Source organism: Geotrypetes seraphini, chromosome 4, assembly GCF_902459505.1.
Source record: "Geotrypetes seraphini chromosome 4, aGeoSer1.1, whole genome shotgun sequence".
Taxonomy (NCBI): domain Eukaryota; kingdom Metazoa; phylum Chordata; class Amphibia; order Gymnophiona; family Dermophiidae; genus Geotrypetes; species Geotrypetes seraphini.
In genome coordinates, this window is record NC_047087.1 from 171065654 (window position 1) to 171083499 (window position 17846).

The 17846-nt window shown below is 45.2% G+C and overlaps 1 protein-coding gene across 1 annotated transcript in view; it reads left to right on the forward strand.

Moving 5' to 3' along the window:
* The window catches only part of PDPR (pyruvate dehydrogenase phosphatase regulatory subunit), a 200297-nt gene that overhangs the window by 116754 nt on the left and 65697 nt on the right, over nucleotides 1-17846 (forward strand). Inside the window, exon 9 of the mRNA XM_033941677.1 lies at nucleotides 9433-9625. Coding sequence (XP_033797568.1) covers nucleotides 9433-9625 — 193 coding nt within the window. The remainder of the gene's footprint in view (nucleotides 1-9432; nucleotides 9626-17846) is intronic.

Below are 17846 nucleotides of genomic sequence, written 5' to 3' on the forward strand. Positions count from 1 at the left end.
CTTCTTTATGTAGCTGAATGAAGGAGTGAATTCCTTTTCAATGCATTTTTTAGAACAGATTGTTTAAATTCTTCATTTTTTCATCTTTGCAAGCACATATGAAGTAGTGCTAATCTACTTTAATGCATAGACATAGAAGTTAAGAAATAGAAGCCAAAACAATGTGGGATTACCAAAAAAATATAAGTAATTATTAAAGGCATTGATTTCCAGCTACTTTTATTCAGATCCAATCCAGGGGTAACACATATCCTTTAGCATATACAGCCAATTGTTATGTGAGACAAAATGAGGGGTTCTCCAGGAGCTTTGACTTCAAGTTATAGGAAGACCAGCAAAATTCAGCTGCTCTCTGTATAACCTAGCCTCCAGATACTCAGCCTATGACAGTCAACTTTTTTTTTCAAATGCCAGCCATGATGGATATGGGATGTATTGGATACTGGCCCTAAATATCCTGGTATAAAGCAGCTGATGGCACTTATGTAGGTACCAGCAATATTCAGATTGGGACCCAGATGAAGTTAGGACAACTTTTCTCCTGTCCTATTGTTATTTGATTCTGAAGCTAAAAGAAGAAAACGAGAAGTTTACATGAAGATCAAGAAGATCAAAATCATGACAAGAAAGTCCCCCATAAAGATCAACAATGAAGAAATAGAAGTGGTTGGCAGCTTAGTTTTCTTTGGGTCCCTTAATGATCACATTGGCAGTTCAACAGCAGAGATAAGCGTTGACTAGCACTGGGGTGTGCAACCATGGTGAGCATGGACCAAATATGGAAGTGCAAGGTGTCTCAGTCACCATCAAAGAGACTGATTACTGCCTTTGGGTTCCCAATTGTGACTGCTAGACATGGACACTCATGAAAGCAGGCAGAAAAAAAATTGATGCCTTCGAGTTATGGTGCTGGAGAAAACTTCTACAAATCCCATGACCAACTAAGATCACCAACAAAGATGTTATTGGTCATATAAACCCAGAGTAGTCCCTGGAAGGCAAGATTACCAGACAGAAATTGACCTATTTTGGACATGTGATGAGGCAAATTCACTAGAAAAGGCAGAGCTACTTGGAATGGTCAGTGGTAAAAGGAAGCAGGGAAGACCAAAGGCCCATTGACTGGATACCATCAAGAATGACATGGGAACGAATATTAAGCAATTGAAAGAAACCGTGGAAAACAGGGAAGCATGGCGAGGACTGGCCTACAGAGTATCCAAGGGTCAGACATGACTGGACAGTAGTAGTAGTAGTAGTAATAGTATATTTATCTGAACCATCAACCAGCTAGCAGACTGAATATTGGCGGCTAAATCGACGACTCCTAGAGTTGTCCCTGATTAGCACTAGGATGGTCATTGGTAGAGGTATTATCTGGCTAGTGCTACTGAAAATACATGACCGACCTCAGTGAGTGGCACTTATTTAGATAGGAGCCACTGTTACCCAGTTAAGTGCTGGTCCTTCTAGTGTAACAGAAACATCGGTTTTCACCTGTGATTTTAGCCCTCTTTGACAGCGAAGTATGTAGAGAGCCTCGTTTACATTTTCTTCTGTTCTGCCTCTCATCACTCTGAGCTGTGCTGAACTTCCTCAGTCTTTTCTCTCTACACGCAAAGTTGTAGGAGCTTGTCTGTTCTACTCGTGTTTATTTTCTTTTGCTTGGGTATTTACCCAATCGTAAGACTTTTGGTACTTCAGAGGCTCCCAGTTCCCTGGGACATCTCTGTCTGCAAGAAGATACAGACTCTCAGGGTAGAAGTCTATAGCCCGCTGGCTGAATTTGCAGAATTCCTGTGTGGCCAGTTTGGAGCTGAAAAACAAATTTGTACTCCTTTACAAGACAGCTCCTCTTGTATTTGTTGCATGAAGCTTTCAGTTAGATCTGCAATCTCTGTTTCTTCTGAACTCATGAGAGACTGGTGTGTCCTGACATTCTGAAGCATTTGTGGAGTAGTGTATTTTGTTCATGTTTGTGCATTTTATTATGTATGGGGGGGGGTTGTCCTCCACCTTGGACAAAGATGGATTATATATAATAAACTATAACATTGTTAGTACAATAAAATAAATATTTCTCCGGAGACAAGCAGGGGAGATGCAGGCACACTTGAAAGTGAAGTCCTCTGGTTGAGCCTAAGTGCCAGTACTCTCCCCTAGGTATGGTAAAGTCTTTGCCTTAGTGGGCATGTACAGGGTACGTTGCCTCTGAAGCCCCTCCCCTCGGAACGCTAGTTTTTTCTTCTGCCGCTCCTAGTAAGTCGCAGCTCTCCCCTATCTCTCTCTTCACTGACAGGAAATTTTTTTTAAAAACCCAAAAAACTAACTCCGGGGACACCTCATTTTATCTTTACTTAAAGAAAAGGGGAATCCGTTTTAGTTTAATTTTCATCAGTATAGCGGTTTCTCCTCAAAAAACAAAACAAACAAACACACTTTCAGGGAGTTTTTATTTTTCCTACTGCTGTCAAGCTTCGTCTCCTCTGTTCCAGCAAACAGACCGGCAGCTAGGACTGTGAAGACACAGTTTCTTCTCAGACAGCCGTGATGTCTTCAGCTTCATCAGCACTGCTGCGCGCAATGGCTCTTCACAGTCCAGTCTGCATTTGATGTTGGGAGCTTCCCCCCTCTTGGGGCCCAAGTTCGGTACCACCGAGGGTGGGAAATGTACTGTCTCATAGAAACATAGAATACAAACTAAATAACCAAACCCAAGTGGTTTTTAACAAAAACTCATACTCATGTGTCTAATAATAACCACTTAATAATATACTCTGTATCACACTGAGGCCTCAGATTCGGAGCATACGCGAAGTCCTATCACGGACTAGACGATCAGCGTATTCCAAGCTCCACACTCCAGTCATAGGCCTCCTAACTGCACTAGTTTATTAACTTCTATTTTATCAAAACGTCTTTTTTCTTATACTTTTTTTCTTTGTTTTCTTTACTTATTTTCAAAACAGCACTACTCTTATCATCTAAAAATTTTCTAAGTGCGTCCTAAAATGTTTATACTATATATATCTTCAAGTGAAATACAAAGCATCTAAATTTTTAACAGGCAGACAAATCACTTATCTTAATTGAAACTTGAATGTTAAAGCCTTAGCCTTCGTCTATCTGGGCCGACGCGGCCAGCGTTTCGTGGAAATCAATTACACTCCACTGCGTCAGGGCCACTAGCCACAGGCATTAAGGCATCTACGATAGAATAAAATATACGTTATTATAATGACTATACGTTATTATACAGCACAACCGAATACTTACAGCGTGCTTTTAAACCTGCCAATTTTCTCATAGAAACATAGAAAGATGACGGCAGATAAGGGCTACAGCCCATCAAGTCTGCCCATACCATTGACCCCCTTTTAAGTCTACTGGCCCCCTTAACTCTACTGACCTGATCTATTAAGTCTATATCCTAGCGACCCTATTCATTGGTATGACTCTCGCAGTGATCCCACATAGGTATCCCATTTATTCTTGAAGTCTGGGATACTGCAGGCCTCGATCACCTGTACTGGAAGCTTGTTCCAATGCTCTATCACTCGTTCCGTGAAGAAGTACTTCCTGACGTCTCCACGAAACTTCCCTCCCCTGAGTTTGAGCGGATGTCCTCTTGTGTTCGAGGGTCCTTTGAGAAGAAAGATATCATCTTCCACCTCGACCCGTCCCGTGATGTACTTAAATGTCTCAATCATGTCTCCCCTCTCCCTACGCTCCTCGAGAGTATAGAGCTGCAATTTGTTCAGTCTCTCTTCGTACGAGAGACCTTTTAGCCCCGAGACCATCCTGGTGGCCATCCGCTGAACCGACTCAATTCTGAGCACATCTTTACGGTAATGTGGCCTCCAAAATTGCACACAGTATTCCAGATGAGGTCTCACCATGGCTCTGTACAATGGCATCATGACCTCAGGCTTCCTGTTGACGAAACTTCTCTTGATACAACCCATCATCTGCCGTGCCTTAGATGAAGCCTTCTCCACTTGAGTAGCAGTCTTCATGTCTGCACTGATGATCACTCCCAGGTCTCGTTCTGCTGTAGTCTTGGTCAAAGTTTCTCCATTCAAGGTGTAAGTTCTGCATGGATTTCCATTTCCGAGATGCATGACCTTACATTTCTTGGCGTTGAAGCCCAGCTGCCAGACAGAGGACCAGCTTTCTAAAGTACGGAGGTCCCTGTTCCATAGTATTCTGCAGATTGTAGCCGTTTATGATATTGCATAGTTTGGCATCATCAGCGAATAAGGTTACCTTACCTTGAAGCCCTTGAGTCAAATCCCTAATAAATATGTTGAAGAGGAGTGGACCCTTCTCACATTGCCGCTCACATACCATCAGAGCCTGGAGTAGTACCATCAAAGCAGCCGGTTTCTAGCCTCACAAAAAGAACAGGCTTCCCACTCCAAAGGTAATTCGGGAAAGGCTCCCATGGGCTCAGTTCCAGCCCTGCGGTCCTCTCCCAAGATGATAAAGTCATCACTACAAACCGTAAGAACTTCTAAGCCTAAAGTATCATCAAAATCTAAAAGACTTGCCTCACAGGATTCCTTAGATCAGGACCCTATTCCAGCAAAATGGCCTCCCATCCCTCTTTTGGTTCCAGCAGCGTCTCCCCTGGCGCAAGACCAAATGGCCACTATGTCTATTTTTTTCTCTATATTTATGCAGGTTAGTGCTGCCTTATTTCAGCAGCCTTTCCCTGCTCTTGACAATCTGCAAATTCAAGACCAGCAATGCCCTGAATGTGTAGTCCTCCCTACTACCCCTGATGTGTATGTTCCTGCAACTGAATCAGTCATTAGTCATATCAAAAATAGATTACTGTAACGCCTTGTACAAGGGAGTAACTTTAAAAGAAATATGTAGATTACAAATCCTACAAAATATCGTAATAAAAATAATTACCAAAAGAAAAAAATGTGATCATGTGACTCCACTATTGAAAGAAGCACATTGGTTACCCGTAAACTATAGAATTACATCAAAATAGCATTACTTACACACAAAATGTTAATGAATAAAGCTCCTGCATTCTTAGAAAGACTTCTAATCCTTTATGTTCCAACAAGATCTTTAAGATCTGAGGAGAAATCTCTCCTCTCAGTCCCCTCATTAAGATTCATTTACTTGAGGAGGGATGTGATCTTCTTGTTACTGCACCTCAAACCTGGAACTCGCTTCCAATTTATATTAGGGAATAAAAATCACTTAGTAAGTTCACAGGTCTCTTGAAAAGCTGGCTCTTTAAGGACACCTTCTAATGAGCTGCCTGAATTCTATATAACTCAAACATCCTAAAGTGGACTAAAATTCCTTTAAATGAAAATTAAGTGGGTAACTATTTCCCATCCTATTGTCTTAACCCCTATGTTCATTTTATTTGTTTATGAATTGTAATTAAACCTATCTTCCTCTTGTGTCCTGTAGTGTCATAGTTTTAACAACTATGTGATCTTTGTTTTTGTTGGTTTTTTTACCCTGATTTTATTACTATTTTTAAATCGCATTGGATTATGATATTGCGATCAAATCAAATTTTTAAATAAACTTGAAACTATCTGGACTCCTCACACATCTGTTTGTGCTTCTCCTCCGCACACTGCCAATTTGTCTCCAAGATGGTCTCAGTCTGCAGATTCCCCTATCCAACAAGAGTGCCTTTGCAAAGGGCCTTAAGGAAGGACGAGTCACTGCAAAGAAGAGCAGAGGGCAACCACAGCTGACACAGAGGACACACAAGCAACAGGCAAGCAAAAAGAGCAGAGGACAACCACAGAGGACACACAAGCAACAGGCAAGCAAAAAGAGCAGAGGACAACCACAGAGGACACACAAGCAACAGGCAAGCAAGAAGAGCAGAGGACACACAAGCAACAGGCAAGCAAGAAGAGCAGAAGGCAACCACAGAGGACACACAAGCAACAGGCAAGCAAGAAGAACAGGCTTAAAATCAGGCGAGGGACCTCACAGTAACACCAAGGATGCTGCATAAAGAACCAGGGTGAAGACATTTCAGACAGCAGACCAGCAAGCGGATGGCAATGGAAGCAGCAGACAAGCAGGATGTTGAGCTACCCAGTTTTCTGCACCGTTTGCCATATGTATGACTACCTCATTGATCACCTTGACGGACATGATCTGATGAGGATCAGCCAGCACGGCTTCAGCAAAGGAAGATCTTGCTTGATGAACTTACTGCACTTCTTCGAGGGAGTAAACAGGCAGATAGACAAGGGTGACCTGGTCGATATTGCATATCTGGATTTTCAGAAGGCGTTCGATAAGGTTCCACATGAATGATTACTTTGAAAAATTGTGAGCCATGGAATCGAGGGTGAAATACTCACGTGGATTAAAAACTTGATGGCGGATAGGAAACAGAGAGTGGAGGCAAATGGACAATATTCGGACTGGAAAAGCGTCACGAGTGGAGTGCTGCAGGGTTCAGTGCTCAGACCCGTGCTCTTCAACATATTTATAAACGACCTGGAAATTGGTACGACGAGTGAGGTAATTAAATTTGCAGACAATACAAAGTTATTCAGAGTAGTGAAGACGTGGGAGGATTGCGAAGACCTGCAATGTGACATAAACACTCTCGAGAAATGGGCCGCGACATGGCAAATGAGGTTTAACGTGGATAAGTGGAAGGTGATGCATGTCGGTAACAAAAATCTTATACACGAATAAAGGATGTCCGGTGCGGTACTTGGAGAGACCCCCCAGGAAAGAGACTTGGGAGTACTGGTCGACAAGTCGATGAAGCCATCTGTGCAATGTGCAGCAGCGGCGAAAAGGGCAAACAGAATGCTAGGAATGATTAAGAAGGGGATCACGAACAGATTAGAGAGGGTTATCATTCCGCTGTGCCATGGTACGCCCTCACCTGTAGTACTGCGTCCAGCACTGGTTGCTGTACATGAAGAAGGACACAGTGCTACTCGAAAGGAGCCAGAGAAGAGCGACCAAAATGGTTAAGGGAGCTGGAGAAGTTGCCGTACAGTGAGAGGTTAGAGAAACTGGGCCTCGTCTCCCTTGAAAAGAGGAGACTGAGAGGGGACATGATCAGAATGTTCAAGATAATGAAGGGACTAGACTTAGAGGGCACTCTCTAAAGTTAAAAGGCGATAGATTCCATACAAACGTAAGGAAGTTCTTCTTCACCCAGAGAGTGGTAGAAAACTGGAACTCTCTTCCAGAGGCTGTTATAGGGGAAAACACCCTCCAGGGATTCAAGACAAAGTTAGACAAGTTTCTGCTGAACCAGAACATATGCAGGTAAGACTAGTCTCGGGGCACTGGTCTTTGACTGGGCAAGATGGACCACTGGTCTGACCCAGCAGCAGCAATTCTTATGTTCTCACATGGATAGAACCGAGCTTGTGGAACAAGGAGAATAATATTTTTATACAAAATTTTTACAAAAAGTATTCACTTTACCTAGTTTTAACAAAGTTTCTGTAAAACCTGGAAAGAAGGATTTTCAAGCAATTCTTAAGTCCTGCAAAGCTCCTTCGAGGAGTTTATAGGTTTGCCAGTCCACCAAATGTTACAAGATCTTCTGCTTGAAAATTGGCAAAAACCATATTCTGTTTCTAGACTGTAGTAGCTCATCAGCTTCAAATTCTTCATTTTCATCATTCCATTTTAAACTGGAGACAGCCTCACCGGATGAAGTATCCACTCTACATATTGCCCTTCAGGAATAAACATACCATCTTATCAAAACTGACCTTGATGCTTACGATATGATGTCTCGTACTACAGCAATAGCAAATGCATCTTGTCATACATCATGGCTGAAAGCGTCAGACCTTAGAGAAGATCTCCATGATAGATTTGCAGATACTCCCTGCTTAGGAGATAATCTTTTCGGTGAGAAAGTCAAGGATACAGTTTCCCAATTCAAAGAAGATTTTTCAACCATACGTGAGCTTTCAGCATCTTCAGATCAGTCTCAGAAATTTCAGATCAAACTCAGCAATTTCGCCGACCCTCTCGTCCTATCGCAAAGCTTGCCACCAGCAATTTTTCCAGCAGTACTATCCACGTAGACGCTTTGTTCCTTACAACAGACCACCTTTACAAAGATCACAAGGTGCTTCTTACCAGCAAAAGTCATGTTTAAAGGACAGGAAACAATCGGCTACATCCTAGCTTCCTCCGTTTAAATCTAATCCTAGTTTTTAACCAATTACCAGTGGGGGCAGGGGGGGCTAACTCAATTTCTCTCAGCATGGCAGCGAATTACGACGGACAAATGGGTCCTCACCATCATATCTCAAGGATACTCCCTCAACTTCCTCTCTCACTATCCCACCAACCCTCCTCCTCTACCATCCATCACGCCTCCTCAACACATTCCATAACTTTCAGAGGAGATATCTCTTCTTCAATCCAATGCCATCGAAGGAGTACAAAACCATCAAGCAAATCTAGGGTTTATTCCAGATTTTTTCTAATCCCAAAGAAGACTCAAGGCCTCTGTCCTATTCTCGACCTTCGCCCATTAAATGCCTGCCTCAAAAGAGAAAAGTTCAGAATGATTTCCCTTCCAGCCATTCTACAACTTCTCAGAAAAAAACAACTGGTTAGCCACCCTAGACCTCAAGGATGCCTGCACCCACATTCCTGTTCATCACATTCACTGGAAATTCCTTCATTTCAAATTTCTCAGCAACCACTACCAATACAAGATCGTGCCTTTTGGCCTTTCTTCAGCACCTCGGGTCTTCACAAAGTGCCTAGCTGTAGTAGCTGCCTATCTGCGAAGACACAATCATGCAGTTTCCTTACCTAGACGACTGGCTTCTCGTAGCGCATTCCGAGGAACAGTTGTGACACAAGATCCACTTCACCATTCAAACCTTGCAAGATCTTGGTTTTCTCATCAACTTCAAGAAGTCACAACCCATACCAGTTCACTCCCTCACATGCATTGGAGCAAACATCAACACGATTACAGCAAAGGCCTATGTACCAGAAGATTGACATCAGACCATCATCAGGTTGGTCTTCCATCTCAGGCAGTCATCTCGCACCACAGCAAGAAACATCTTACACCTCCTGGGTCATATGGCTGTATCCATATCCCTGGTGCCCCATGCAAGACTCCACATGCGTCCTCTCCAATGGCATCTCAAGTTTCACTGGAATCAGCATGTACTGGATATATTGATGATATCTTTTTCTTGAATTAATAAACATTGCTTTTTATCATTATAGAAAGCTTTAATTTATAGAAAGTGTTTAATTTTTCACAGATCATCTTTGCTAGTCAGGATTCAGGTAGCAGATTTTGTATCTAAACCATCTATTTTTGTTGCATATGTAAAGGAGGAGGGTGATAAGCTGAACTAGAGTGTTTGGACAGTTTCTTGATGACCTTTGATTTCTGTCTGTTTGCTTGGTGTACAGAACCACTTCTAAGTGCCCTTCTACGAAGGATGCCTGCCCTGGAAGCTCTGGAGATCCTTCAGCTGGTGAATTGTCCTGAATCCTTCACTCCAGATATGCGGTGCATCATGGGGGAGTCACCAACTGTGCAAGGTTACTTTGTGTTGGCTGGCATGAACTCTGCTGGTATCTCATTAGGCGGGGGTGCAGGCAAGTAAGTCATAAAATACTTTTGTTTTACCACATTTCCCCTTCCTGAGGGTTCTTGTGTGATCCTTTGTGGCCTTTATGCTTGGGCTAGTGCGGGTCTATATTTTAATCACTGTTTTTTACATAATAAACCTTCTGTTAGTGTCATCATCATATGATGGGGCAGTACCTCTCTGTGTTGAAAATGTCTGTATCAGGTTACACAATCATTAGCAATACATTATACATTATCACTGTTGGGAGGGACAGAAGGCCGGGAGTTGGAAGACTGTTGCCGCGCTGCATTTCCAAAGCGGGGTCTGGAGGACACTCTGAAATTATGTCCTGCCGCAGGGAATCCGACGTACTGAGTTTCGCCGGAAGGGACGAAAATTTAGCTGTCCCGCACCCATGGTCGGGCAAGGTCTAGCATCCTGCACACAGGCCATAAGGTCATCCAAACCCTGGCCAAAAAAAGAGCGAACCTTTAAAAGGCAACTTGCTCAGCATAGCCTTTAGCTGAAGAATCACCCGACCACTGGCGAATCCATAACATTCTCCTTGCAGAAACTGAATAAGCTCCCAGCTTAGCAAAAACTTTCAAGATATCATAGAGTGCGTCTGCCAAACAATTCACTCCAGAAACCAGGAAGTTGAGGTCCCAAAGGACAACTACCTCAGGATCCTGACTGAGTTTGGGATGACATGCTCGGGCCACAAAGGTAGTGTCCACCACAGCAGAATCAAAAAGACGCTTCATGACAAAATCCACTCTTCTGTCCTGGACATCCTTCAGGACAACCCCTCTATCCGAGGGCAAAGAAGTATGTTTAGTGACCTGAGCCACCGCCGAATCCACCTTCGGCTGGACTAAGCACTTCGAAAATTCCGATGCCATGGGATACAACTGAGCCATAGTCCTAGTGCACTTCAGGGGACCCTCCAAGAGCATTTACGCCAAGTCCACGTGGTCTGGAAATGCAGCGGAAAGCGGGAGCTTAGAACTCATGACGGAACACTCTGCCTGAACCGCTGAGTCTGAATTAAGATTTAATGTCCGCAGGGACTCAGAGATAAGATATGGGAGGCGGCTGGACTTAAAGAGCCTACGCACCGCCTGATCCTCTCCCAGATCACGGAAAACAGTTTCAGGTGTTCTGGGAATCCCCTAGATCCACTAAGCTACATCAGCTGACCCCACTGAAGAGCCTTGCAACTGCATAGGAATGGACGCAGGTACCGAGACGATGGCAGGGAGCTGCCGCTTGCTTTCAGGTGGACCAGCAAGGAAGCAAATGGACATGCTGGAATCTAAAGGCTGAACAGACTGCTGCACCGGTGTCTGAGAGGGAGAGACAGGCATAACCCTTTTTTTCATGGAAGCCAGATACATCATATCCACAAATTCCAGTGGAAAATAGTCACCGTCGGCAAGAGCCAATCCGCGGGACTCAGATTTGGAATAGTTAGAAGACATATGAGACTTCCTCCGGAACTGCACTAATGTTTCATGAAAGCGCCCTCCTCGCCCAGTTTTGGCATCCCGGACACTGGAATCACGTCTCAGGCAGAATCTGAAGAAAGCAGGTCCTTTCCAGAGGAGGATAGTGCGGAATCCACACATGGTTCACGCCCCTCATGGGCCGCGGCACACATGATACATGACTACAAATCCGTCAGCCATCCGCTGCATTTACGGCATGAATCCATGCCATCCTGCCCTGAGATGACGATTTGTGAAGTTTGGAGCAAAAACGAAGCTTCCAAGTCCAAAAAATATACTTTTGAAAACTTTAAAGAAAATCCAAGATGGCCGCCGAGGGTGCCGATTTTGCCCTAAAACTGCCCATGAAAAACGGCGATTTTACAGGTATGGGGGGGACCAGGGGATGCAGGGAAACCATCCAAAACCCTGATTTCAGCATCCCCCAAAATCGCCAAACTATGTGACTCACAGAGACATGTGACACCACCGAGACATGTGCTGCAATGCAGCCTGCAATACACAGTACAAGCAAGGAGATCAGTACCTCAAGAGCTGATTAAACTGGATGTTTCAGGTCTTCTGACCACCTCACCTTCCCTGTCACCACAGATCACGACCACCAGGACCCCTCAGGGAAATTAGGGAAGACACGCGGTCCGGTTCCGATCCCACTGTACCTCTGAGGAACCGCAGCAACCAGGGGAGAGATGGCTCCCAATCCCAGAGACCCGATCCAATCTGCAGGCTGTCCAGAGGGCTTACTGCAGTTTAAGCTTACAAAGCACCCTCCAGAAGCAGACAAAATTTAAAATGTCTGCGATCTCCTGCCGAAGGATCACTCCCACAGAGTTGATCTGCAGTAGAGAATGACACGGTGGCGGTTTACCCGCAGCTACTGTGTTTAGCCGTGGGTAACCCGCCAAAAACGGGGAATGAAAATTAGCAGCCTCTGCGGAGACGGAAACAAGGCCATCACCGCCCCGTGGAGCGGTGAATGGTCTTGTCAGCGCAGTGAGGCATAAAGGATCGTGCGGTTCCCGCAGCCCCCACCCGCCCACCCGCACGCCGGCTCAATCGTTTAACCAGCTTCCTCTCTCCACCTCACCTTAGTTTGCCGGCTTTCTTTTTTGGCGACCGGAACGCTTTCAAAAGAGCCGCGCACACGCGGCTGCTCAGTATTCAATCTTCTGCTCTGACCCAACCGGAAACAGGAAGTTGCAGCAGAGCAGAAGATTGAACTTTGAGCAGCCGCGCGTGCCGGTTGCCGAAAAAGAAAACCGGCAAACTAAGGAGAGCTGGAGAGCAGTAGCGTACCAAGGGGGGGGGGCGGGAGGGGCGAAAAAGGTAATGGCGCCAGGCCTTGGAGCACCGAGGCAGACCGCTTCTCCCCCCTCCCAGCCGAACCCCCGCTGACCCTCCTATCTCTCCCCCCCAAGTGAACCTTTCCGACCCTCCCAGCAAAAGCAGCAAACCTCCCTCCAGTAGCGTCGGCTTTCTCCTCCCTCTGCCGCATCACTGATGACGTCATCAGTGATGCGGCAGAGGGAGGAGAAAGCCGCGAAGGAGGTTTGCTGCTCTCGCTGGGAGGGTCGGAAAGGTTCACGGAGGGGGGGGAGATAGGAGGGTCAGCGGGGGTTCGACTGGGAGGGGGGAGAAGCGGTCTGCCTCGTGCTCCATTACCTTCTTCGGGCAGCAGCAGCGTTTACAATTCGCTGCTGTTGCCGGCTTCAGGCCTTGTTCTCTGCCGGGTCCTGCCTACTTCCTGTTTTCATGAAGACAGGACCCGACAGAGAGGAAGGCCTGAAGCGGGCAACAGCAGTGAATTGTGAATGCTGCTGCTGCTGCCCGATGAAGTTCAGGACATCAGGACATCGGGGAAGGAGCAGGGAGAAATCGGCTGCTGGCTTGGGGGTGAGGGTAGGGAAAGAATCGTGGAAGTGGAGAAATTGGCACGATGGCTTTGTGGGGGCTAGGGGAGAGAGAAAGAAAGGAAAAAATAAAGAGGGGGGGCCAGGGGGAGAGAGAAAGAAAGGCAGAAATAAAGAGGGGTCAGGGGGGAGAGAGAAATAAAGAGGGAGGCCAGGGGAAGAGAGAAAGAAAGGCAGAAATAAAGAGGGGAGCCAGGGGGAGAGAGAAAGAAAGAGGGGGGGGGCAGGAGAAGAAAGAAGAAGGACCAGAGACTCATGAAATCACCAGGCAAAAAGGTAGGAAAAATGATTTTATTTTCAACTTAGTGATCAAAATGTGTCCGTTTTGAGAATTTATATCTGCTGTCTATATTTTGCACTATGGCCCCCATTTACTAAAATGCAATAGCGGTTTTTAGCGCAGGGAGCCTATGAGCGTCGAGAGCAGTGTGGGGCATTCAGCGCAGCTCCCTGTGCTAAAAAACGTTATTGCAGTTTAGTAAAAAGGGAGGGGGAATATTTGTCTATTTTTGTATAGTTGTTACTGAGGTGACATTGCATAAAGTCATCTGCCTTGACCTCTTTGAAAACCCGCGGAATATAAATGATAATTAACATTTTCTCTGCGTACAGCGTGCTTTGTGTTTTTAAAATTTTATTGTTGGTAGATCATTTTGACTTGGCCACAAAGGTAAGGGGGAGGGAGGGAGGGGAGCTGCTGAAAGACATCTAGTAATCCTTGCAGGCTTGACTGTGCAGGGAATTATTTTTGTAAAATCATGTTTTATTATGTGACTGGCATTATCTAGACTTTAATTTCTATGAATGAATAGAATGAAAATGATATAAAATTACTTGCTTGCGGGGACCGCGTGTTCCGGCTCACACAAGGAAGGAGGGGGTGAAAGGGAAAAAGTTTCTCTTCCTTGGAAATAGATTCTGAAGTGACCTCATCAAAGAAGACCAGCACCAAATGTACAAGAAATCCCTTAAACAATGTCAAAAGAGCCCAAAATAGAAAACTGCTACTGCCTTGAGACTCCATTATTGAAGGAATCAACTTGAAATCACAGAAGAGACAGGAAAAGGTTAAATGCCTCATGGAATCCTCAGGTATAAAACACAAACCAAATTGTGAATGAAATCAGAGCAGACAGTAAGAATTATAAAATTGATGTCATTATCCATCTGGAAAAAAAGGCGTACTAGAAATAATGCCTCAGCAATACAATTTTCAGAAGTTCTATTTGCTCATGGTAAGGGAGAAGAGAGACTGCTAGTGATGGTGGGGGGACTGATAGAAGATATGAAAGAAGGGTGGTAGAAAGGAACAGATGGTAAAGGAGGGAGGGAAGGGTGGTGGTGGAAAGGAATAGAACAGACATTGAAAGAGGGTAGAGAGGAACAGACCCTGAAAGGAAATGTGGAAGGCAGAGTGGGGAGAAGACGCTGGAAGGGAAGAAGACAGATGCCAGACTATGGGGGAGCGGAGGGAAGAAGATGGGTGCTAGACGGGACGGTGACGGGGCGGTGAATGGGATGGCAGTGGCGGTGACGGGGCGGTGCAGAGGATGGTGGGCTGGGGACGGTGCAGTGACGGGGACAGATTTTTCCCCCGTGTCATTCTTTAATCTGCAGCACTTTGGCAAATCCGTGAAACAAATCAAATAAAGACTAGGAATTGAAAACAAATCACGAGCAGAAGAAACTGATTTCACCCATGCAGCGAGGCTGCAGGAATAAACTAAGCATGACAGGAAGCTACCTGGCGGATAGCCTAGAGGGGAGGGAATAAGTTTTATTAGCCCTGCAGCCGAGGCTAAAAAGGATGCAAGATCTCACAAATTCAGCCTCCAGAGGAGATTTACAAGAAGGAAGATTAGCAGAGGTAAGAAACCTAATATTTCATTCTCTTAGTGTCATCATCATATGATGGGGCAGTACCTCTCTGTTTTGAAAATGTCTGTATCAGGTTACACAGTGATTAGCAATGCATTATGCATTATTACTGTAGCATCAAGAAGAATTGTTATAACCAGAGTTAGCCCAATCATTAGACAAGATTAGGTAGTTGCTTAGGGTAGCATCTTCTTGGGAGCTGCAAAAAGCAGTTGCAGTCAAAGCAAAACAGTAAGTCTGACAGCCACACAAACTAAAGGAATCATCAGCACTTTAACCTGCTTTCTTATTGGATGTCTGTGTGATGACCATCAAAGACGGGGGTGGGCTACAGGCTAGAGGTATGAAAGTTAATTAAGAAGGGAGGGAGAAATTATAAGACTGAAGACTTGCCTAGAGTGTTCACTATCCTTGCACTGGCTCTGGTCTAAACTAGTGATGGTTTAAACATAGGAATGTTAAAAATAAACAACAATTCTAAAAAACAGATAAGGTGCTGAAAACGCAAGCCTATTTTGCCATATAATACACCCTGCCTGATCAATGAACTATCCAATTATTTCTGTTTTCCTGAACTCATGGAGAATCTGCCGGATTGGTTGATACTGGAAAGTCATTTATTGGCCCCATTACGTCGTAACCATATTTTGAGTATCAAGCTTCCTCAGATATACAAGGACAATAGTATTCTTCTTTCCACCTGGAATACATTAAAATTTATAAGCACCTTAATTCCTACTCCAATACAACAATCCACGTGTAAATCCCTATGGTTAAACTCAAGATCGATGAGTCTAAAATCCTCTGGAAACCTTGGTTGCAGGCAAGTATACGAATTTTAGATCAGTGTTCTTCATGCACCAGTCCGCAGACTGGTGTTGGTCCGCAGAAAATTCCTGCTGGTCTGTGCAGGGCTGGCAAGATCGATGTGCTTAAATTTCCACCAGTTTTGGGCACCCCGACTGCGGTGGTATTGGCGGCAGTCTGCTGTTCCTCCCAGCCTTGGGCTCCAGGTGGTGCGTAGGGTTGGCATGTGGATTGGGGCCATCGACAGCGTCTGGGCCTTCCTTCCGTGATGGCTTACTTGTGCGGCGAGAATCCGCCCACGTGCGAGATGCGTGCAGGCACCTAGTGGTTGAGAAGGTGCGTCTGGACGGTGTCGTGCCGTGTTCACTGGCTGCCGCTGGGTTGTTGATAGCATCCACGGATGAGCGAATGGTGTGGCGCTGGCCCTGAGCTTTCCTGTTGGCGGGCCGCTCACTTGTGGTGATTTGATGACAGGCGGCGGGTAAGGGCCTGTGGTGCAACGCTGTTTGTGCCACCTTGGGGGGGGGCTGCGAATGTGCAAGGTGCGCGGGAGTTTGGGAGCAGGGGTGAGCGAGATCATGGGGAGCCTTCAACAGTGGCTGTCTCCCCTCCCAGCAGCTCTCGTACTTTCCAGTGCAGTGATTCACTTCGGCAACTTCCTCTTTTCTCAGAGGCGGCAAAGGACCCAAGGCTGCCTAAGTGAATCGCTGCTGCAGGCAAATACTGAAAGCTGGAGGGAGGGAAGGGGTGGAAGCCACTGTTGGAGGCTGGGAATCTGCTGGATAAAGGGAGAGCTGCTTCTGGACCTAGAGGGAGATAGAAGGAGAGATGCTGCTGGGAAGGGGAGGAGGGAAAGGGATGGGAAGAGAGTTACTGTTGGATAGGAGGAGGAGGGAAGGGAGAAGGAAAAAAGGAAGGAAACAGCTGGCAGGGAGATTAGAGGAGGGGAAGGGGGAAGTGGTCAGAGTGGAATGGAAAGATCAGATGAGGGAAAGGGGAGAGACAGAGGAATGAGAAAGTAGAGAGAGATTGATGCTGGAAAAGGGGTAAGCAGAGAAATGAGAGAGGGACAAAGATGCTAGATCTAGTGTAGGAAAGAGAAAAATGGACAGTAGTGAAGCTGGAATAAATCATGTAAAAAGGAGAGAGAGAGGGCACAGGCTGGATGGAAAGGGGAGAGGGGCATAGAAAGAAGGCAGATACCATATGGAAGGGGGAGAGGGCAGACAGTGGATGGAAGGGGCAGATGCTGGATTGAAGAGACAGGGCAGATGCTGGAAGGAAGAGAGTGAAAAGAAGATGAAAGCAGAAACCAGAGACGACAAAAGGAAGAAAAAAAATAATTTTATTTCTATTTTGTCATTAGAATATATCAGATTTGAAATATATATCCTGCTAGAGACATATTTGGGGACTGCAAAGCCCAGGCAGTGCTTCTTTAGCTTCCAGCTGGCTTAGGGCTCTCTCTGACCAGGGGGCACTCCCCTAACACTATTCCTGTCATGTGTGACTGCGACATTCTGTTAGTGTGATATTTCTGTGTAGCATTGTGTAATAATTTGGCTTGTTCAGTTTTCTTGCTAGTAGAGGGGATATATGTGAAGGGGGAGGAGAGACAGAGGTTTTGTTGATCCTTGCTCTGTATATTTGTATTTATAAAATGACAATTGTACAGAATATTGTTTCTTTTTATACTTTAATAAAATACGTTCAATATAAAATCATAACTGAGACTTGTGTGGATGGGATCAGATGGTTTGTGGGGACTGAGCTCGTGGAGACGGGGCGGAAATGTTTTTTTTTAAATTTCAGTCTTAGTAGTTTGCCGGTCCACAAAATAATTATTTTATTTCCACCAGTCCATAGGTGTAAAAAGGTTGAAGAACACTGCTTTAGATGGTGTAATCTCAAATGGGAAAATGGGAAATTTATTACAGTTGCAACAATCATTTGGCAAATCAAAGGGCTCCTTTTACTAAGCTGCGTTAGGACATTAACACACGGAATAGCGCGCGCTACAATGCTGTGCACGGTAGATGCTAATGCCAGCATTGAGCTGGCAATAGTTCTAGCCGCATAGCGCAGGGTTAGCACGCGCTAATCTGCTGTGTGCTCTAAAAACACTAGCGCATCTTAGTAAAAGGAGC